This window comes from Sminthopsis crassicaudata, chromosome 2, assembly GCF_048593235.1.
Source record: "Sminthopsis crassicaudata isolate SCR6 chromosome 2, ASM4859323v1, whole genome shotgun sequence".
Classification (NCBI taxonomy): Eukaryota; Metazoa; Chordata; class Mammalia; order Dasyuromorphia; family Dasyuridae; genus Sminthopsis; species Sminthopsis crassicaudata.
In genome coordinates this window covers 633,453,252-633,475,250 of record NC_133618.1, presented here as the reverse complement: position 1 = coordinate 633,475,250, position 21,999 = coordinate 633,453,252, and the positions used below count along the sequence as shown (strand labels likewise).

The following is a 21,999-nucleotide window of genomic DNA, read 5'->3' as shown; positions in this document are numbered from 1 at the left end:
AATTTAATTAAACAGGTGTAATTCAGAATTACACCTGTTTGTTGAATGAATACATGAATCAATGAATAAGTAGGTCAAGCAATCTTACAAAGAACAAATAAACCGAGCAGTCATCATTCACCTCAGATAAGATGACAACATGATAGGAAAGTGCCCAGATGTCTTTAAAGGTCAAAGATGCTTCTCAAAGGCCTTTTTTTTCAAAATCTGTTTGGAGGTTTGCTTTTGATCCTCCTTAACCACTATAATTTTTTCATGTCAGGATACTACATAAAGAGATTTGTTTGGGTAGTTATTTACCCACTCCTTTCATGAAGGTTTCTTTGTCCTAAACTTCTTTTCCCTCTAGGATGTATGGACTTGGCAATGAAGTCTTCCAGGCTTTTCTCTACACCTTCTTCATGGCTATATAGTCTTGCAGTTTAATCCTTCTTAGACTTTATCCTTCCAGGCTGAATATACCTGAGTCAAATTTAGAACCCCCAAAGCTGTCTCTAATCCTCTAAGTCAGACATTTATTAGCTGTATGATTTGGGGCTATATACTTCTTTGGTTCTTAGTTTTTTATCTCTAAAATAGGGATGATAGTTCTAGTTTTTCGTGCCCCAAGGGGTTGCTGTGGGCACAGCACTCTAAAAACTGTATGCACCAGTGAAGTGTTAGCTAGTATTATTTCAGATGGCTCTCACTGGGAGAGGACACTCATCTGAAGTTGTGACTCCCAATTCCAATATTTTAAAAGGAGCTCCTCAGGATTCTAGGTTGAGAAGGCAACAGGCTTCAACCCTTGCTTAGCTTTTGATGATCACTGGGGAATGCCTAAGATTATAGCTGTAGAGATGGAGGGAGCCCTAGAAATTATCTAGCCCAACCAGAAAAACAGGTGCTGAGGGGCAAAGGTGGGATTTGAATCCTTGTCCTTTGCTTTGTACTTTTTCTCTAGCATTATATCATCTTTGAATCAAAGAATCTCAACATCAAAAAGTTATAAGGGATCCTTGATGTCTTGTATCCTAGTTTACAATTAATTATCAAGGATCCTTTCTAACACACTTGTTCAATTTTCATTTGAACTCTTTCAATAGTGGAGGCTCATTTTCTTCAAAATTGATCCATTCATTCCATTGTTGGCTAGGTCTGAATGTTAGATAATTCTTTATACTACACTTGATCTTAGTCAAAAGTCTGAGAAGCGATTAGATAATTTTTTTATGATGAAACCAAATTCTCCAGTTTATAATTTCTCTCCATTTGTAATTCGCTTCCCACCATTTGACTTCTTGCATTCACCGGGTCCAACAGGGACTTCTTAGAAAAGATGGTCTCAGAGACAGCTTTCCTAAACTTTCTCAGGGTAGTCCATTGCCCAGCAGTGAACTTACCTAGACTGTCAAGTGATCTGAGACTGGGGGAGGAGAAGGGAGTGAAGGGAGAGGAGCTGGTTGTTGCCCCAACTGTGAATGTAACAGGTTATTGAAAAGAAAGTCCAAACCACGTGTTCCTGGAGAGAATTGGAGGTGTCCCTCTCCCCCTGCACTGGACTGATTGATAAATCAGTTAAATAGTGTAGTGGAAAGGTCCCTGGGTTTGGAGCAGAAGAATAAAGCGGAGACTGTAGCTCTGACACTTGTACTGTTTCCAACAAATCCCTTTTTCACATTGGGCCTCAGTTTCCAATTCTGTAAATTGAAGGACTTATGCTAGGGGGTCTCTGAAGTGCCGCCTAACTTCTTGGGAAGATCTGGCGGTCATCAAGACTTGCATTTCCTCCCCCAGCCCAGCCTATGGGGGCCGCCAGTGCTCAGGATCCATGTACGAATATCAGATCTGCAACTCAGAGGAGTGTGGGGGACCCTTCAAGGACTTCCGAGCCCAGCAGTGTGCCAAGCGCAATTCCTACTATACCCACAAGAATGCCCGGCACAGCTGGATCCCCTACGAGCATGAGGATGGTGAGTCCGACCCCTTCCCTCTTCGCTGCTAATCCCCACTCCCTGCTTGAGTTTTTGCCATTCACAGAGTCTAGTGGGAATTTCTCAGAGAAGATGCTCGCAGATCCAGCTTTCCCAAAATTTCTCACTTCAGCCCATTTCCCAGCAGTGAAGTTACCTAGAAAAACCAATGATCTGAGTGATGTGGAGTGAGGGGATAAGAGCTGGACCGGCACTGCCCCAGCTGTGACATCTTGGGATGCAGAGTCAAAACATCTCAGATTGAGGAGGGATCTGAAAGGTCACAAAATCCAAGCTCTTGCCCAATACGGGAATCTCCTCCATGAACACCTTAGCCTCTCAATGAATTCTTCTTGTGACGGAGAGCTTGTGGTGCAATCAACTTGTGATCATGAGACCTGGATTCAAACTTGACTTTGCCTCTTACTATTAGTGTGATCTTGGGCAGGTGATGTCATCCATTATCTAGAAATGGAGGGGCTTGGACTGCATGATCTCTGGGGTCCCTCCTACCTCCAGATCTGGGATTCTGTAATCCCCCTTAAATCTTAATCAACTAGTTCTTCCCATTTCCATTGTCAGGTAGTTCCTAAAGTTAGAAAATTCTTTTTTCCACTCCTCTGAAATCTGCTCTTAGCTCATGAAACTTCTCTGAGAACACAGCAAGTGTTTGTAAGCTCTGTAAATCTCGGGAGAGCTGCGGACATGTGAGTTATCATTATTTTTTGGAGGAGCCTCTGTTTTGGCCACTGAGGACACAGTAGACATATGAATGAGACGTAGTTGTAGCCCTGAGGCTGAGAACCGAAAATCATGGGAATCATAAGAATGTTGCAGCTCAGAAAAGGCTTTAGAAATCATGGAATCCATGATTTAACAGAAAAGTTAATTGTATAGATAAATATATACATATATATATATAATATTTTATATATGTTATAAATATATTTTTACATATACATTATATATATCTTTTACACATATTACATATTTATATATGTTATAAATATATATTTACATATATTATAAATATATTTTTTATATATGCTATAAATATATTTACATATATGTGTGTGTGTGTGTGTGTGTGTGTGTGTGTGTGTGTGTGTGTATAAAGAGAGAGGAATAGACTCAAGATCAGGTGCCACAATGGCAGGGAGAAGAACCAGCCGAGAAACCAAGCGTCCTAGCTCGGCCTCTCCGGCCTTCTGCCTCCTGGTCTCTGAAATGAAGGATTTAGGCTGGGTAACCCCCCAAGTTATCTCTAGTCTTAAGTCAGTGAGGAGTAGAGGTAGAAAAATGGATGAAAGAACTTGAATATGGAGCCTACCTTGTTGTCCTTGGACAAATCAGCTGTTTTCTCACTGGCCTGGCATATCGAAAGCACTCAATAAATGCTTGTTTAGTAATGATTCCTGGTCAGATTGATGCAGCAGAATGACTCTGAACCTGGAATCAGGAGAACTTAATGCTAGCAGATATTTGCTGTGTGATCTCAGGTAAACCTCTTGACCTTTCTGTGCCTTAGTCACCACGTCTTTCAAATGGGAACAATCCCATTTTTGTTACTGACCTCCTGGAAAGGATTTTGGAAACCTGGTTGTGCTTTCTAATTTAATCTAATTGTTTTCTAATCTAATGTGTCTTTTTCTCCTGGCAGAGGCCCAAAAGTGTGAATTGATTTGTCAGTCTGAAGACACTGGGGATGTGGTGTTTATGAACCAAGTCGTCCACGATGGCACCAGGTGCAGCTACAGGGACCCTTACAGTGTATGTGCCCGGGGAGAGTGTGTGGTACGTACCCTGCCGTTGGACCGGGACTTTGCCTGTCTGAGGGGCAGCCTGAATTCTAGTCCTTGGATGCCTTGTCCCTGGGTGGAGATAACCAAAGTCCTCCAGAGGTCTGATGGGCATCCTGGGATAGTTCAGTGGAGGATCAATGCTTTTCCCCTGGTGAGCATCCTGGTTCACTCTGGGAAGGCTACTCATCAGGGCCAGAGTTTTATTCCTCTTTTCTGTGATGACATTTTTCTACCGTTGAACTTGTGACAATGACTTCTTCATGGCAGAGTGGAGGGAGGACAAATCCACACTCATGACATCGTGGATCCCTGAAGTATTGACAGATGGGGAGACAGAGTCAGAGGAAATGGTCATAGAATTTTAGAGAGCAGGTGATTTAACTCAAGGGCATCCAAGTGAGTTAATGACAGAGGTGGGCGGTCATTTGACTTCCAGTCCAGTGTACTGATGAGGGCAGGTCCCTAATTCTGACAACAAGAAGGTTTTAGGAAGCAAAACAATTATTGATTGAATGATTGATTGATAAACTCTGCCTTTGGCCAGCTTAAACCAACTGGTCTAACCTGGATGAGCTTCCATTTCTTTATCTGTGAAATGAGCATTGGAATGCACTCGTTGCCTTGGAGGACTTTTGTGATGTTTTGGCAAACCATAAAGCATAAATAGGAAGCATAAAATTTAATTAAATTCTTGCTGTAACCTTCCACAAAACCCTCCTTCCACGTGGTATGGAAGTGAACCTGAGGTTTAAAAGGCTTTGGTCAGCAGGGAGCATAGGCCAAGCTTTGTCACGTTCTCTTCAGGAGAAGGAGTCAGGAGTTTAAATCTGGCCTCAGATAGTCACTCACTGTGGGTGGGCAAGTCACTTCACCCTGTGTGCCTTAGTTTCCTCATCTGCAAAATGAGCTGGAGAAGGAAATGGCAAACTACTCCAGTATCTTTGCAAAGAGATCCCAAATGGACATGACTGAACAACAACAATAACCATAACAACCATGATGTAAATCAATCAACTAGTATTTATTAAGCACCTGCTATGAGCCAAGCCCTAGAAATACAAGTGCAAAGGATGAAATAGTCCCTGCTCATATTATTTCTAGTGCAGTTCTAATGAAAATGAAAAGTGTGATTCCTAGCACCCACTTGCAGCTGATGCTTTCTGGGACAGGATTGGTTGAGTATGGAAAGGCTCATCATCAATCTATTGGCCACTTGGTAATGATAAAGACAAAGGTCACCCATTTTATATCTGACAGTGTGTTAATGATGTGATGGAAAAGGAGGTGGAGGAATTATAGCTCCAGCAATGAGATGAGATGAAAAAAGGCATTTTTCCTTTCTGGGGAGAGGTAGGGGACTATGAGTGTGGAATGTTACTTGTACCATTGGACTGAAGGCTGGGTTAGTTGGTTTTGCTTGGCTGTTTGTTGGAAAGCAAGGCTTATTGGGTACTGGTTGGGCTGGGGAAACATATTGAGGAGGAACTGTGATATAAAAGCAAAGAGCATTTGGATTTAAGACAAAAAGAAAAGGGGGCTTGGGGCTGAATGACCTTTTGGTCAGAACACTCAATTCTGTGATTCTGGGTGCTAAGAATAACCCAGGACTTAGATCGTCTGTACTCATTAATCAAAGTGTCAGTGCTTTAGAAGTCAGAGCTTGTCCATTGAATAACAAAAAAGAGACTCTAGGAACTAGGCCATGTCCATCTTGATAGTCCTGGGAAAATTTGAGGCAGAAGGTAGGCCTGGAAATAGAGAAGGTGAGTCACTCAAAAAGAATGAGGGGTGAGCACTGGATGGCCCATGTGTTCTACAGGTGTCCACGTAACGGTAAGAGATGTAGAAAAGCCAGGCTCCCTGGCCTTCTTGTTGAGCACTCACAGTTTAGGGGAGCACTTATAGGGTCACAGGACTTGGTTCAAAGCTCTGCTGTGTTGTTATATACCCTGAACAAATAGCCCGACCTCTCCTGGTTTGAGTTTCCTTCTGGGTAAAATGAGAGAGTTGGATGTGGTGGCCCCTAACGTCCCTCCCAGCGCTTCATCTATTCTATCACAATTTGAGAAAGGACTTTTGTCTATGGCATGGAAGGATGAGATTACCGATTTATTTATCTATCCATCAATGTTTAGAGTTATTATTTTGAATCAATAAATACTCAGTAAATATTTAGTAAGGGCTTACTTTGTTCTAGGCACTGTGCGAAGTGCTGGGGATGAAAAAAAAGGCCTAAGATAGTTCCTGCCCTCAAGAAATTTATAATCTGAAGGTATAGACAGCATGTAAAAAGAAGCTGAAAAGGAGGGATGGATTGTGGGGAGAAAAATGTGTTGGAGCTAGCTCAGACAGACTTGGGAGAGCCCAGTGGGAGATTTTCATTGTAAATATTTCCATCTTGGAAATCGGCAAACACCACAAACCAGGGTAAAGCCTGATTTATTGTTTTATTGATGATATAGATTTTAAGGATCTGATAGAAATCTTAAATAATAGTTGTTAAACACTTACAGCATATCCCTTGAACCCATTTCTTTTGGACTTTGTGGAAATCTCACAGCATTTTCCCATTGTGGGATCAGTAAAGATAGATTAATCAGCTCCCTTCCATATCGAGCCACATGGCTGCCTCCCCTGGTCTTAGCTTCTGAGAAAGGCGAGCCTTGGGTATGAGTGGAGAGGGGTATTCACAGTCGTCATTGGACAAGTCCTTGGAGAATCGACACTTGAGTTAATGACTCGAGATGCTCTAAACCCTGAGTGTTCTCCATACCCAGAAAGCCTTGGATTCCAAACGTTGCCTTTGCCCACAGCCTGTTGGTTGCGACAAGGAGGTCGGCTCCATGAAGCAGGACGACAAGTGCGGTGTGTGTGGGGGTGACAACTCCCACTGTCGGACGGTGAAGGGCACCCTGGCCAAGTCCCCCAAGCAGCCAGGTGAGCTTCGGCCGGGCCCGGGGAGGCTCATAAGGGCGGGGGGCTGTTGTCCTGACTAAGGGATGGAGGGATGTGGTTTGTGAAGGAGGAGAACATCATTCAGGTCCTATGGGAGAAAGAGTCTGTGCGCTCATTGTTCCAGCCACTATGTGCCAGAAACTGGGCTGATAGGAATAATCCCTGCCAGAATAGAGATCATGGAAGGGATTGTCATGCCTGATCCCTCACTTTACAGAGGAGGAAACTGAGCCACAGGCCCTAGGTCCCATGGGAAGCCAGTGGCAGGACCAGGAATGGTGCTCAGTGCATTTACATTATGTGCTGCTGCCTCAATTCTCCCCACCTCCCGTCCTCCTGCACTGTGCCCTCTTCAGATGCCTGCTGGGTGCCAGGCCCTTCCAAGATGGCGCCTTGCCATCCCTTGCCTTTCCCTATGAAGCTAAAGCATCATAGGGAGATCCCTTCAATGGCGCCCGATCGGGACCCTCCCCAAAGGAAGAGTGATTCTATTTGTCATCTCCATCCATTCAGGTTCTTTCAAACTGTTCCACATCCCGGCGGGAGCCAGGCACATTCAGATCGAAGAACTAGAGAAGGAGCCCCAGACCATTGGTAATGATAATAATTAATCATCATAACAACTATAGGTTATAACACTGTGCTGGGCACTGGGCTAAATGCTTTACAGTGATCTCGTTCAATCTTCACACAGCTCTAAGAGGTGGGTGCTGTTATTATCCCCATTTTACAGATGAGGAACCTGAGGCAAACTGAGAAGTAGATGCTATTATTATCCCCATTTCACAGATGAGGGAGCTGAGGCAAACTGACATAACCAAAGTTACACAGCTAGTAAATCTGAGTTTGTATTTGAACTGAGCTCTTCCTAAGTTCAGGTCTGGTAGCCTATCCACGTTTCACATCACTATAATATTTTACTACCAGTTTATATAGAGCTTTTTTTATAGGGAGTAGGGAGAGGGGTCGAGCCTATGGTTCATTGGTACAGGAAACTCCCAGCTGAGGAAACTCCCTTGTCCCACACCTTCTCTGCCCATTTTGTTGATGTGAAAGCTGAGACCGGGACAGAAGAGCAGTTTGCCCTGAGTCACCCAGTTAGTAAGTGGGAGAGCTGGAGTGAATGGTCTCCCTTCTCCCATCAATCTGTCCAATCTCCAAGGCTCAGTGCAGGGGCTACCTCCTAATGAAATGTGTCCTTCCCCTCTGTATTTCCTTCTCTGGGAGCTTGCACTGTTTTCCCAGGGCAGGGTCAATTTGGAAAGTGCCACTGTATCCCATTGTATCCACAGCGCCCAATAGAGTCTTTCCCTTAGTAGGTGCTTAATGAGTGTTCCATGAATTAAACTGACCCGATAACCTTCCATCCCCCACAGCGGTGAAGAATAAGGCTACTGGGAACTTTATCCTCAACCCCAAGGGCAAAGACACTGAGAACAGAACCTTCATTGAGATGGGATTGGAATGGGAGTACAGTGTGGAGGACTCCAAAGAAACTCTGAAGACCAGTGGTCCTCTGCCTGAAGCCGTCACTGTCCTAGTAAGTCCCTCAGAGGCCCTTCTAACCCTATCCCCCCATCCCTGCCACCCCCTGGGCCAAGAGTTTGGTCAGAGCACTTCCTGCCCCTGGGTCCTGCACTAGGGAGACCAAGCAGCAGTCACAAGATGCTTTCCTGCATTCTAGACATCCCCGTCCTCTTCCACCCTGAGCCTGTAGTTCTTTCCTCAAGCCATTTGGGAAGATAATTAGCAGCACAGGAGGACATGTAAAAAATCTACTCCTTCCTGTGTCTTTTGACACTTGGGATGAGAGCAGAACCCCTTCCACTTCCCAGTGAACCTCAGTGATCCCAAACCCTGGCCAGAGAAGGCAGGATCTGCTATTGAAACAAAGAACCATCAGTGGCCCAGGTTCCAGGCCACTTCCTAGCACTGTGGCTTTGGGAATCAGCTCCCTTCCTGGAGTTTCTCCTGATAGTAAATAATGCAGTTGGACTGAACAATCGTGAAGTCTATTCCCAGTTCTAAATCTGGGGGAAGGCGAAGAATGATTCTCTGACTTTTCACCTCAACAATCAAGGACAAAGGGTGAGCGTAGATGGGAGAGACCTGTGTTGTCTTTGAATCACACACTCCCAAAATGTCAGAACTGGAATGGACTGAGAACATAGAACTGTAGTAACTGAACATGGAATGTCAGAGGTAGAAGGACTTTTATAACATAGAACATCAGAGTTGGAAGGAAACTTAGAACATAGAATATCTGAGTGAAAAGAGACTTAGAAAACAGAATGTTAAATTTGGAAAAAAAAATCTTAGAACATAGAACATCAGAGCTCGATGGGCTCTTAGTGCATAGAATGTCAGAGCTGGAAGTTTATCTTGCACTTAGAACATTAGAGTTGAAAGTACTATGTAGACCATCATAGCTGGAAGAAACTTTAGAATGTAGAACACCAGAACTGGAAAGGATTTTAAAGCACAAAACACAAGAGCTGGAAAGAACCTTAGAGAATTGGATGTTAAACTCGGAAGGGAACTTAGAACATAGAATATCAGAGCTGAAAGAGACCTTAGAACATAGAAGATTGGAGCTGGATAATCTAACAGAATTAGAAGGGACTTTAGAATATAGAATGTCAGAATGGAAAGAGACTTTTGAAATAGAACGTAGCATTTCAAAGTTGGGAGGGACCTTAGAACATAGAAAACCAGAGCTGGCAGGGCCACTATTATAATATGGAATATTAGAGCTGGAAAAGATCTTATAGTACTGAACATTGGAGCTGGAAAGTTACTTAGAACTCAGAACAGAGAACATCAGGGCTGAAAGAGACCTCAGGAAATAGAATGTTAGAGTTGGGAAAAGATCTTAGATGTGGAATATAGAAAGTTAAAGCTGGGAAGGACCTTAGAACATGGAACATTGGAGTCAGAAGAGATCTTCGAATGTAGAACATAGATCATTGGATGTGGGAGGAGCCTTGGAATGTTAGAGTTGAAAGAGACCTTAGAATGCAGAAACGAGAATGGCAGAACTGGACAGCTCCCAGGGCCATCTTTCCATCTGACAGAAGACTAAAACTTGCCATTTCCAAAGTGAGCAGGTGGCAAGGCTGGAGTTCAAACCCTGCCGTACTAAGCCCATTTCCAGTGCTCTTTCCACTGAATCCAATGCTCCTCCCCACCCCCAAATCTGATCGGGGCCAAACACAGGAACTCCAGAGGGAGGGGGCCTCCCTTGGTCCAGGGGGGCACGGCTGGGGTTCCTGTGGCCACTCCCTCCCCAGACCCCTCACAACAAGTCAGTGAGGTAGGCAGTGCGAGTGTTATCATCACCCTTTTACAGATGGGGAAACTGAGGCCCAGAGAAGTGATGTGGCTTGCCAAGGTCACCCAGCTAGTGAGTGGCAGAGCTGGGACTCGATCTCGGGTCTCCTGACTCCAATTCAGCGGTCTCCACACTCCCCCTTGCAACCACCTCCCAACCCTAGGTCATCTCCCAAGGGGACAGCGACTCCAGGAGCAGCCTGATATACAAATATGTCATCCATGAGGACCTGCTGCCCCTCATAGGGAGCAACAATGTGCTCCTGGAAGAGACCGAGTCGTACGAGTGGGCCCTCAAGAGCTGGTCCCCGTGCTCGAAAACCTGTGGCGGAGGTGCGTCTGGGGTGTGGTCGAGCCCCAAGGTGCTGGGGAGGAAGGGATGGAGCAGCCTGGTCCTGGCGCCTGCCCTTGTGGGGCTCACAGGCAGAGTGCTCCCTCAGGGCTGCCAGCAGGGGCAGGGGGATCAGGGTGGGCTTCCTGGGGGGGGACACCTGGGATTTAGAGAGGGGAGAAATCTGATGGATTTCTGGAGGCAGGAAGGACCTTAGAGACCATCTAGTCTAAACTCACCCATTTGACAGCTGGGTAACTGAGTCTCAGCAACTTTCCAAGGCAAAGGTGTCTGGGTTTGCACCATTGTCCCCTCATGGCTGACGAATCCTGTAGCAGAAGTCAGGCATCCCACACCTAGTGGACCACCTGATGAAGGGTCTGGAGCAGCTTGGGGTGGGCTTGGGCATCAGAGAACAGGCCATTGTGGCTGGAGAGCAGAGGAGGGGAATGAGGTACACACGGGGAAAGGCTGGCTCCCTTCATATGTGCGGGGAGGGGGAGAGGGGGGCAGACAGGGAGGCAGTGGGTGGAAGGCTGACATCAGGGGGTCATGGCCTTGTCCATCTCTGTTGGCCAAAGGTTGGGTGATTTTGGGCCTGAGTGTTCTCACCAGAGACATCACAGGTGCGGCTTCCCACCCTCCAGCCAAAAGGGAGCCAGAGCGGTTGCCTCTGCCCACCCCCCACCCGGGCTGCGCTAGGGGAGGGTGCAGAATAGGAACTTCCCTGGAGGCAGACACTCACAGGAGGCTGGGTGGGCCTTACCTGGGACCCAGTGTCTGCCCTCAGGCGTCGTACAATTCAGAAAGGGGGATGAGACAGGGATACCGCCTAGAGGAGAGAGGGAGAACTTGGGGGAGCAGGAGAGCCGTGTCCCATTTCAGAGCTTGAGGAGTCAGGGGGGCTGCATGGAGGAAGCAGACAGGGTGAGATGCAGCAACAAAGGGAAGCAGAGTTCAGGGGAAGGGGCGACAGCCAAGAGGCAGGGCTATGTTGGGAAGAGCGAATGTGTGTGTGTGTGAGAGAGAGAAAGAGAGAGACAGAGACAGAGTCAGAGAGACAGAGACAGAGTCAGAGAGACAGAGAGCAAGAAAGGAGAGAGAGAGAAGAGAGACACAGAGATAGGGAAAACAGAGAGACAGAGATACAGAGATAGAGAGAGACAGAGACAGAGAGAGACAGAGATACACACAGGGTCAGGAACATGAACTGACCTGAGTTCAAATCCCAGTTCTGATGCTTTTTCCCTGTGGGGGAAGGGCACCCACCTTAAGCCCCATTGCCTCATCTATAAAACGGCCCCTCAGGCAATGTCCGGTGGTCCAGAATACACTTAGAGCCATAAATGCCTGATAAATGGGCCTGAGCCGCCAGAGTCCCCCATGCTGGGCTGGTCCCTGCCCTGAGGGAGCTGGCCCTCCCCTGGCTGGGGAGGTGATGGAGAACCTCAGGAAGTCATTTCAAGAACAGGAAGGGGGGGGGTGCTGTGAGGTAGCTATGTTTGAAGGGAACCAGGGATTCTGGGAAGAGGAGCCGAGGAGTGAGGGCGTTCTGGGCCCAGGCTGGCAAAGACCAGGGGGGGCCCGGGTATTGCACACAAGGTGCAGATAAGGATGATGGGAGGGGGATGGTGGGTGGGCTTCCCGGAGGAAGGGACTAAGGACCGAGCTCTTCAGGGAGGCCAGGCAGAGGGCAGGAAGCGCGGGAGGAGGAGACAGGGGATGGGGAGGGAGGACTGTGCCAGGCCCTGAGGGGCGGGCATCTGGTACCCATGAGCCCGGCTCCAGGGGAGATCACCTGCTTCAGCCTGGGCGTGGCCCGGTCCTCGGGATTGGCCCCTCCCCTTCTGAAGCCCCGCCTCGGGCCCTGCCCCGTCTCTGCCCGCTCCAGGGGTCCAGTTCACCAAGTACGGCTGCCGGCAGCGGAGCGGCCACCGCATGGTGCACCGCCACTTCTGTGACCTGCAGAAGAAGCCCAAGCCCATCCGGAGGCGCTGCAGCCAGCAGGAGTGCTCCCAGCCCTCGTGAGTGCCGGCCCCTGTGCTCCTGGCCCTCCTCCGGGGAGGATGAACTTCCTATAAAAAGGCCACGCCCAGTGGGAAAAAGGCCTGTGGTCTTTATGGACCACAAGCTCGAATTAAGCCAAAGGTGTAAGGGGCAGTAACGGAATTGTAGAATCTAGATAAGGGGCCGCCTAGGGCGCAGGAGGCTGGAGCCGGACCCAGGAAGACTTGGGGGGATCCCCCTGCAGAACTTGTAGCTCTTGTGAAACTGGGTCAGTCATTTAACTATGGAACTCCCTTTCCTCCTATGCAAAGTGAGTGAGCCGGGCTGGAGAGCCTCCCAGGCCCAGTCCCCATCCACAGCCCTCTGGGCTCACGTCAGGCTGGCCTGGGGAGCCCCAGTGGGGAGACCATAGGGCGCCCCCACATTGAGATCAGGTCAGGGCCCTCACTTCCAGGCAGCCGGTAGCCTCTGGGCTCTTTGGCCTTGCACCTCTCGGTCTGCTTGAGGAGGTCCTGGTTTTCTCCTCATTCAGTCAGTGAATGGACATCTGTTCCCAGCCCTTCCTCGGTGCCAGGCGCTGCGCCAGCCACGGGGGTCACAGACCAAAGCCGAGGCGGCCCCGACTCTGGGGGGCTCGGGTTTGAGACAGGAGGACCGTGGGCAAAGACAGAGAAGGCCCCAGAGGGTTTTATGGGAAAGGGACGAGCATCTGGGGTGCCAGATGCAGCAGTGGGTGTGTGAGAAGAGCTTAAAGAAAGGCCGAGGGGAGTCAGGGGCGGCTTGGGGTCAGCTCGGGGCATCCGTCCCTTTGTCCCCCTCTTTTGGGCATCCTCACACTGATCTTTCCCACTGAGTCCTGGGGGAGCTCCTCTCCTTGTTTCCTTTTCTAGTTCTCATCTTCCTCTAACTGAGCTAGGTTCCTCCAGTTATCCTGGGCTGTTCTAAAAAGTCTCAAAAAGGGATGGGGATGGGGGGAAGGGATGGAGGGAGGGAGAGAGAGAGACAGGGACAGACATACACAGAGATAGAGGGAAAGAGACAGAAATGGGGGAGAGACAGAGAGGAGAGAGGAAAAAGAGAGACAGATACACACACACACACACACACACACACACACACACACACACAGACACCAGACCCCGAGGTTGCAGTGAATCTCCCATCACTTTCTGGAGGAATCTCCTCCGGGCCATGGAGGCCGAACAGGGTCAGGGCAGTTTCCTGTCAGTGACAGTCCCTAGTAGAGCCGGGTCTTCAGATCCTGCTGCTGCTGCTGCTTCCCTACTTAGCTCTCTGGGACAGAAGGGGAAGAGTGAGGTCCATCAGTCATTAGCACTATTGAGCCCCTGAGCCCCAGCCTGTCTCCACCTCCACAAGCTGACAGCTTCCCCCTCTTTCCCATCTCAGGTGGGTAGCTGAAGAGTGGGGTCCCTGTAGCAAGAGCTGTGGAAAACTCGGGGTGCAGACCCGGGCGGTACAGTGCCTCCAGCCCCTCCACAATGGCACCAGCCGGGCCGTGCACATCAAGAACTGCCCCAGCGAGCGGCCTGAGGCCCGGAGGCCCTGCCACCGAGTGCCCTGCCCGGCCCAGTGGAGGACGGGAGCCTGGTCTCAGGTGAGTGTTTCTGCAGGTGCTGGGGAGCCTTGGGCACCAATGGGCTTGTAAGAAAGGCCATGGCGGGGAGGGGAAGGATGGCAAGGGGCGGAGACATCGCTGTGGAGCCCATTCTTTGCTTGTGGCTGAATCTCCTCCCATCTTATTTCCCATCATTACCCTTCCTCCATTGGTCCCTGTGTCTCTAGCACGAAGGACCCTGAGCCGGGGTCTTCAGATGAGCAGGAGCAGGTCCGAGGTCGTTTGGGATGCTTGCTTTGGTACCTGTTTCTCTCATCCCTCACATTGCCTTCATATTCAAAGATGGCCGCTGATGAGCACCCCTGTGCAGCTGCATGGCTCTTCGGGCAGCTCCCTCTCCTCCTCCTAGGAGCCTTTCCTGCTTGTTTCCTTAATTCTTCCCTGGGAACTTCCCGTCCCCTTTGGGATGACTTCCTCTGCAGGGAGAACCTGGCTTGCCTTTCTCCAAACCCTTGGGAAACTGTTCTCTCACAGCCCAGGTGCCCATCACATGGAGCAGTGGAAAGGGAACCAGCTCTGGCGTTTAGGGACGAACTGGAATCTAGTGGAATCTAGTAACCAGTAAAGTCCGATCCTAAGTGAGTTAAGTGCCAGACAGAGAAGTTGCTGTATCCTAGGAGTGATAGGGAGCCAGCAAGCTTCTTGAGAGGAGGTGACCCACACAGGGAGTTTATCGCATGCTTAAGGCCGTTGTCAGATAGTTGATAGTACGTGGCCAATCTCTCAGTCCCCATCTGTAAAGTGGGAACAAGAATAGCTGTGCCTTCCTCCTCAGAGGGCTGTTAGAGAGAAAATAGAGAAAATACGTTGTAATTCTAAAGCCACTCTAGAAGTCCATTGACAAGAAACATTTATTAAGCTCCTGCTGTGTGCCAGACATAGTGATTGGGATACAAAGAAAGGTCAAAGCCTGTCCTCAGGGAGCTTACAGTCTGTCGGGGGAGACAGAATGTAAGTGAGCGGATCCTGTACAGGACGGAGGGAGCTGTCTGAAAGGAAGGAGAGCCAAGAGGGCCTTAGCGTTGTCCCACTTGGACTCATTTATCCTCTTGCCCTCTCCTCCTTCTCCCGTCCTTCGTTGCCCTCACGGGTGACTGCTCCTTCCCGGACAGTGCTCGGCCAGCTGCGGGGAAGGGATCCAGCAGCGCCAAGTGGTCTGTAAGACCAGCGACAACAATGTGGGCCAATGTGCGGGGGACAAGCCCGAGACAGTCCAGGTCTGCAGCCTGCCCGCCTGCCCCGGTGAGCCAGGGGCTGGGGGTGGTGGATGGGGCAAAGGGGGTTATTGGGGAGGGGGGCCAGCTCACATAGACTCTGCTCTGGATTAGAAACCCTGGGACCCCCAAAAGGGGGCACACACCCTTCCCCCATGGGACCAGCTCAGAGATTCTGAAGTCCCTGACCTAGTCCGTGTCTCCCCCAACTCCTAGGGAAGCTCCCGAGCATCACAGCAAAGATGGAGACCAGCGAACGGGTGACCCCCAAAGGCCAGTGGGCCCCTCGGACTGGGCCCCCCAATCCTGTCAACAAGATATCATCAAGTAAGCTCATCTCCTGTCCCTGGGCACAAGAGTCGGCCGGGGAGAACCCGGGCCTTTGAGTCAGCGAGAGCTGGATTCAAATCCAAAGCTCTAGAACCCGACCCTTTTTTGCCTTTCCTTGTATTCTGGGGCATATGCTGTCGGAGCTAACTAAATGCTTGTTGCGGGCTCAGCAGCCCCGAGCCCATCTCTCGAGCTCTCATTCCCCATCTGGGCGGTGAGTGCCCACCGAGGGTCTCCAGCTCAGGTCTGGGAGCGGGGGCTCTGCGGCTCCCAGATTTCCATCACTTCCCGGCCCCCAAGTCTGATGGAGCTCTGGCGCCATCTCGTGGCTCTGGGCCTCCACTGCCTTTGTTAACATTCACCGATTCCCAGATGATCCCTTGGCAGGGACTCCAGGCTCACCTAGTTCACCTCATGCTACAGATGTGGAAACTGAGACCCTGGGAGGCCCCTGATTGGGCCCCTGGAACTGGGCCCTTCAGGCAATGTCCAAGCACAGGGTTCAAATCCCTCTTCAGGCACTGGCTAATGGCTTGGGGATGTCTCTTGTTCTCTATGGACCTCAGTTTCCTTATCAGTCAAACCAGGGATTAAATTAAGGCCCCTCCCAGCTCTAGCTCTGGGAACTTTCCATTCTCCTAGCCCCATGTGGTGAGATCCAATGGAACCTTGGCTGTATCTGGGGTCCACTGGGACCTGGGTTCTGTGGGGATCTGGGATCCACTCGGACCTGGGCTCTGTGGGGACCTGGATCCACTGGGATCTGGGCTCTGTGGGGACCTGGGATCCACTGGGATCTGGGTTCTGTGGGGATCTGGGATCCACTTGGACCTGGGCTCTGTGGGGACCTGGGATCCATGGGATCTGGGCTCTGTGGGGACCTGGGATCCACTTGGACCTGGGATCCACTGGGATCTGGGCTCTGTGGGGACCTGGGATCCACTGGGATCTGGGTTCTGTGGGGATCTGGGATCCACTCGGACCTGGGCTCTGTGGGGACCTGGACTCTTTGGTGACCTGTCCTTGTGATTGTGGTTTCAGAAGAGCCTTGCTTGGGGGACAAATCTATCTTCTGCCAGATGGAAGTGCTGGTGCGTTACTGCTCCATCCCTGGCTACCACAAGCTGTGCTGCGAGTCCTGCAGCAAGAAGGAGGTGGCTCCCCACCCCAGCCCGGCCCCGGGCCAGACCCCACTTCCTCCCGTGCTCTCCGCTCCAGAAGTCTCTTCTCAGAGTCCTGACACCAGCACGCTGTCTCCAGGAGCCAACGAGACCCTCCTTGCAGCTCCTGGCCCACCCCCCACAGTGGAAGGAGCCCCTGAGCCCCAGCAGCAACAGCGAGATACTAGCCCGCCCCCCATAATGGAAGGAGCCCCTGAGCCCCAGCAGCAGCAGCAGCCAGATACCAGCCTGCCCCCCACTGAGCTCCCGGCCCTGCCACACACCAGGCCGCCGGTGACTCAGGGCAGCCTTGTTCCACAAAAGCAAAGTTGGGGACCCCTCGGGGACAGGGCCCCGGCCCTCTGGTGGCTGCCTGCTTCCTGGATCGAGGTGCCCACCCCGTCTTCCAGGGAACACCGCACTGTGGCCTCTGCCTCTTGGGAGGAGGGACAGAAGAGGGGGAGGGTCAGTAATAGAGCGGAGCCCCCAAGCCAAGATCGCCCGGCCACATCTCCCATCACATGAGCTCCCTCCCACCTCTGGCCGTCTGTCTCGCTCAGCCCAGGTTTACGCAGTCCCTGAGCTGCCTGTGGGAACTCAGGAGATTTACTGACGGAGAACACAGGGTGAAAGGCTGTTCTTAATTATTTGTATAATTATTATTATTATTTGGGACTGTGGCACTTTGGAGCCCACTAGAGGGCTAGAGGGACGGGGTCAGGAGAGAAACACAATTGCGTCACAGCTGAGCCGAAGGGAGGTGGATTTCCAGGGTGAAAGGCGGCATGGGGGTCCGGAGAAGTCAGAGGTGCATTGGGGAGTCCCCCAGGCCAGATACCTCAGGGCGTGTAAGGCCCAAGCCACAGGGGCGCTCCCTCTCAGGTGCTAAAGGGGCCTCGCTAGAAGTCAGTCTGGGTCCAGACCGGCCCCATTGCTGGAGCCCCACGCTCCTTTCTCCTTGCTGCTGTGCCTGAGTCCCGGATGGCTCTGAAGCTCCCAGTCTCCCCAGGAAGCCAAGGTCACTGCCTGTGTCCAAGGGGACACCTTCCCATTGGTCCTGGGGAGGCTCTGTGTGAGAGGCCACAGAGTGGAGGTGTTGAACACCCCGACCCTGACTGGGGCTTGCCCTCAGCTAGGAGACATCTCAGAGACCATCACATCCATCCTCTTTCAGATGGGGAAACTGAGACCCAGGTACACGGGCAATAACCTTTGACCTTGGCCCAGTACCTCTATTCCATTCTGCCTCCACCTGCCTTCCAGCTCTGAGCTGGCCGTGGCGGGTGTTCAGCATGACTAAGCCCCGAGCCGCACTCACCTTCTCTCATGTCTGCAGTGAGGGAGCCGGGCTCCCTGGCACAACTGGCTTGTGATGCTCATTACTGCTTTATCAATGGGCTTAGAAGAAATGCCCCGGCTCCCAGCTCCCCAGCATCCTCTAGTCTCCCTCACGGGCCCCCAGGGCTGGACTTTCAGAGACCCCTACATGTGCCTGAAGCTGAGGAGCTCCCCTCGGGGCTCCAGACCCACCTGGGAGAAGAGACAAAGACCACCCAGGACGGTGGGAGCCCCACTGACTGCCCGCCCTGTCGGGTTCCAGAATGCTGTGGGGGCCGACCTTGCATCATTCCCGAGACGCCCTCTGGCCCGGAGGTACAGAGGAGAAAATGTTGTTTCTAGCAGTCCCAAAGCTTTTAAATGTGACCTATTTATTAATTTTGTCCCAGGCTTGTGAATTTCCCCCTTTTCCTTTGTTTTTGTTTTTCCCCTTTGGCTGCTCCAGAAATGTACCAAAGCATAAGAAATGTTTGCTCCTCTTGGTTTATTTTTGAGGAAAGGAAAGCAAAAAACACCATCTTGGATGGGAGCTACTGATTCTTTGCAGGGGCCTGCAGCCATGAGCTGACCGGGCAGCCTCTTCCCCCTCTCTGTGACTCAGTTTCCCCACCTGGAAAACAAGGGGAAACTCGGATGCTACGTCCCCTTCGGTTCTTACGTTCCGTGTCCACCTCTTGGTGTTCCACGTTCTCAGGGACCTCCCAGCTCTGCTTTCTGGGACTCTCTGTTTTAGCTGCAAGGTGTTCACTTTGTTGCCTTCTGAGGGATGACTGATAACATAGTTTCCTCTGGGCTCATAAAGCACCCAGATACAGTATCGAGAGCACTCATGTAGCACTTTGGGGCAGCCACACTGCACAGAGCTGAGCCTGGAGTCAGGAAGCCTCAGCTTCCTCAGTTCAAATCCAGCTTCAGACATCGCCTAACTGGGTGACCCTGGACAGGTCACTTTATCCAGCTTGCTTCAGTTATCCTCATCTGTAAAATGAACTGAAGAAGGAAATGGCAAAACACTCCACTCTCTCTGCCAAGAAAACCCCAAATGGGATCAGAAAGAGTTGCACCTGACTGAAAATGAACAACCAGAAAAATAGAGCACTTTAAAATCCACAGCAACTCTGTGAGATAGATGCCATTGTGCCCATTTTACAGGTGAGGAAATGAGGCAGACTGAGGTGAAGTGACATGTCCAGTGTCATACACTAGGAGGTATCTGGGATAGGATTTGAATTTCTTCCTGATTCTCAAATTCAATCTGCACTATTGGGGTGCCCCCCATGGACCATCAGTACCCACTTGTACCTTCATGTTGTGTCTAGTCTGGGTGCTGGTGGCCGGGAGGAGAAAGCTGGCCAGGAGGCAGCCTCGTTGACCGAGGGCTGGCACTTTATTCTTTGCCAACCCAGAAATGGCCACCCCTTCATTGGCCTGGGCAGAAATGCCCCGGTGCTTTCCTTTTCATTCCACTCTCCAGTGGAAGCAGGGCTGGCCCAGTGGAAGGCCGAGTAGCCAGGCCTGTGGCTGTACCTCTAATGGTCCTGAGGCAGTCTCCTGGCTTCTCTGGCCGGGCTTCCACGCCAATTATAGATCAAGAGGCTTGGCCTAGGCCGACTCTTCCAGCGCCGACAGCCTGTGATTCTAGATCTCCCCCCTCCTGGGTGAAGGGTTGCCCGGTCAGCCTGCTGGCCCTTAGTCCCAAGGGAGCTGCTCTCCCACCTGGGACTCTTGGATGGAGAAGAGGGATAGGGGAGGATGGAGCTGTTGGGAATCAGGAGGGGATTGTGCTGGTCGGGATTTCCTGCATCTTCCGAGTCCCACCCAGCATTCCTCAGCAGCTGAATCTGAGCCTTTTTCACAGGACGCTAGGATGAGCTTTGCCTCCAGGACAAAAACACGAGGGATCTCCCGGACCCAGAGACAAGGCTTGCCTGGGTCACAGACACAGAAGTGACTTTACAGGACCTTTAGTCCCACCCTCTTACTTTCCAGTGCAGGAAGCAGTCTCAGGGAAGAGAAGTGGCTTGTGGCTAACATTTCTATAGCACAAAGCACTTTATGTATTGTATCTAATTGGATTTGATCCTCACAACAACTGTGTGAGGGGGGGGTGCTATGATTATGCCCATTTTGCAGATGAGTGTGACTTGCGTCTGAAGCAGAATTTGAACTCGGATCTTCCTCTCTCCAGGTCCATCCCTTAGCTGGGAGGTTGCTTGCCCCATGTCAGCCAGCAGATTTGGGATGCAAGCCCAAGTCTCCCGGCTGTGGAGTATGTTTTCCTTGGCTCAGTGCTGTGAGGGGAAGGCCCCGAGATCCAATCGCCAGGGTAGGGCAGCCGAAAGCTCTAGGGCACCAAAGAGATGAGGCCGAGTGAAAAGAAACCGGGCTTCCAGGGAAGCCACATATTTGCTGGTGTCAGAAATCAGTCACCCACAGCCTTCACAGAGCACTTTGAGGTTCACAGAGCACTTTGAAGATATGATTTCACTGATCCCCACAACAACCCTGGGGGAGAGATGCTGTTATTATCCCCATTTAACAGGTGAGGAAACCGAGGAAAACAGTGTCTGAAGTTGGATTTGAACGTGAATATTCCTCACTTTGGGCCCATTGCTTCTAACCAGTGGTCTGCCCAGCTGTTCTCTAAGAATGACTTCTTCCGAGGGAAGCGGCATAATGCAATAGAAAGAGCACTGGGTTTGATCTCATGGGTGAAGTTGAGACCCAGCTCTACTACTTCCTACCTGGGTGACCTTAAACAAGTCATTTCCCTAAGTCTCAGTTTCTTCATCTGTAACATGAAGGGTTGGATAGATAGCCTCTGAGATCCCTTCCAGCTCTAAATCTCTAAATCCAGCCTTGTATGATCCCATTTTACAGGTAGGTCAAGGCTATGCAACAGGCACTGGGAGGAAGATAACTCACTTTGGGGAGTCGGGGAATGGCAGGTCCAGGATTCACCTCCTGTCTCTGTCAGGCAAGATTTGAACCCAGGTTGTAATCCTAGAGAATCATGACTTTGAACCTGGAAGGAGAGAGAACCCACATGGGTGACTGAGTTCTAAGTGGCTTGCCCAAGGTCTTACAGGTGGGAATAACAGAATAAAGATTTGAACCTGGGTCCTCTGACTTATAAAAGTATATATACGTCTTCCTCATTAGAATGAAAGCTCTTTGTAAGTAAATAGGGATTGCTCCATACATCCTATTGTGTTTCCAGCCCCTAGCACAGTAACTAGCACATAGTAGGTGCTAAATAAATACTAGATTTGGTTCAAAGCCAGTTTTCTTTCCCCCAAATTCAACGCTCTGTCTGCTCGAGGACTCCTGTTCAGGGAATGGGTGATGGCTCTCTGTTCAGGGAAGCATTAGGGTCCCTCTCCTGATTCTGAGGTCCGTGACACTCTTGCACATAGTGGAATTTTGTTCGGAGTTCAGGGTTAGTCAGTGGGTCAACAATCAATTCCGAGGAGCTGATTATGTGTCGGGCTAAGAGCTGGGGACAAAGAAAGGCATAAATAGTCTCAGCCCTCAAATAATCCCTTCTGATGGGGATGACCACATGGGAATGACTGTCTCCATAAAAGATATGGGGCCCTCTCAGAGGGAAGGTGCCAGCCTCGGTCATCCATCCCAGTGGTGTCAAACTCCAGTAGAAATGGGGGCCACTAAAATGGATTGCCTTCAGTGGAATATTAATGTAGAAATCCATTATTCACATTATCTGGGTTCTATATATTTATTATATTTTTATTTATATTGTTAAATATTTCCCAATTACATTTTTATCTAGTTTGGGCCCTCTTGGGAGTGGTCCTTGGGCACTCTGCTTGTGAATTTTGAGGGTGGGAAGGGAATCCTCCTCCTCCTTCTCACACCTAGCTCTCTCTCCTCTGGAAATGGAGACCCATTATACATATTATATATCTCTTATGTAAGAGGAA

The 21,999-nt window shown here is 50.3% G+C and overlaps 1 protein-coding gene across 1 annotated transcript in view; it reads left to right on the top strand.

Annotated features, from left to right (window-relative positions):
- ADAMTS14 (ADAM metallopeptidase with thrombospondin type 1 motif 14) overlaps window positions 1-18,522 on the top strand; it is a 109,573-nt gene extending 91,051 nt beyond the window's left edge. The window contains 11 exon segments of the mRNA XM_074296528.1: window positions 1,777-1,952; window positions 3,613-3,746; window positions 6,568-6,691; window positions 7,223-7,303; window positions 8,086-8,249; window positions 10,204-10,372; window positions 12,262-12,394; window positions 13,785-13,992; window positions 15,126-15,255; window positions 15,444-15,554; window positions 16,599-18,522. Coding sequence (XP_074152629.1) covers window positions 1,777-1,952; window positions 3,613-3,746; window positions 6,568-6,691; window positions 7,223-7,303; window positions 8,086-8,249; window positions 10,204-10,372; window positions 12,262-12,394; window positions 13,785-13,992; window positions 15,126-15,255; window positions 15,444-15,554; window positions 16,599-17,242 — 2,074 coding nt within the window. The 3' untranslated portion in view covers window positions 17,243-18,522.
- The last annotated feature ends 3,477 nt before the right edge of the window (window positions 18,523-21,999 follow it).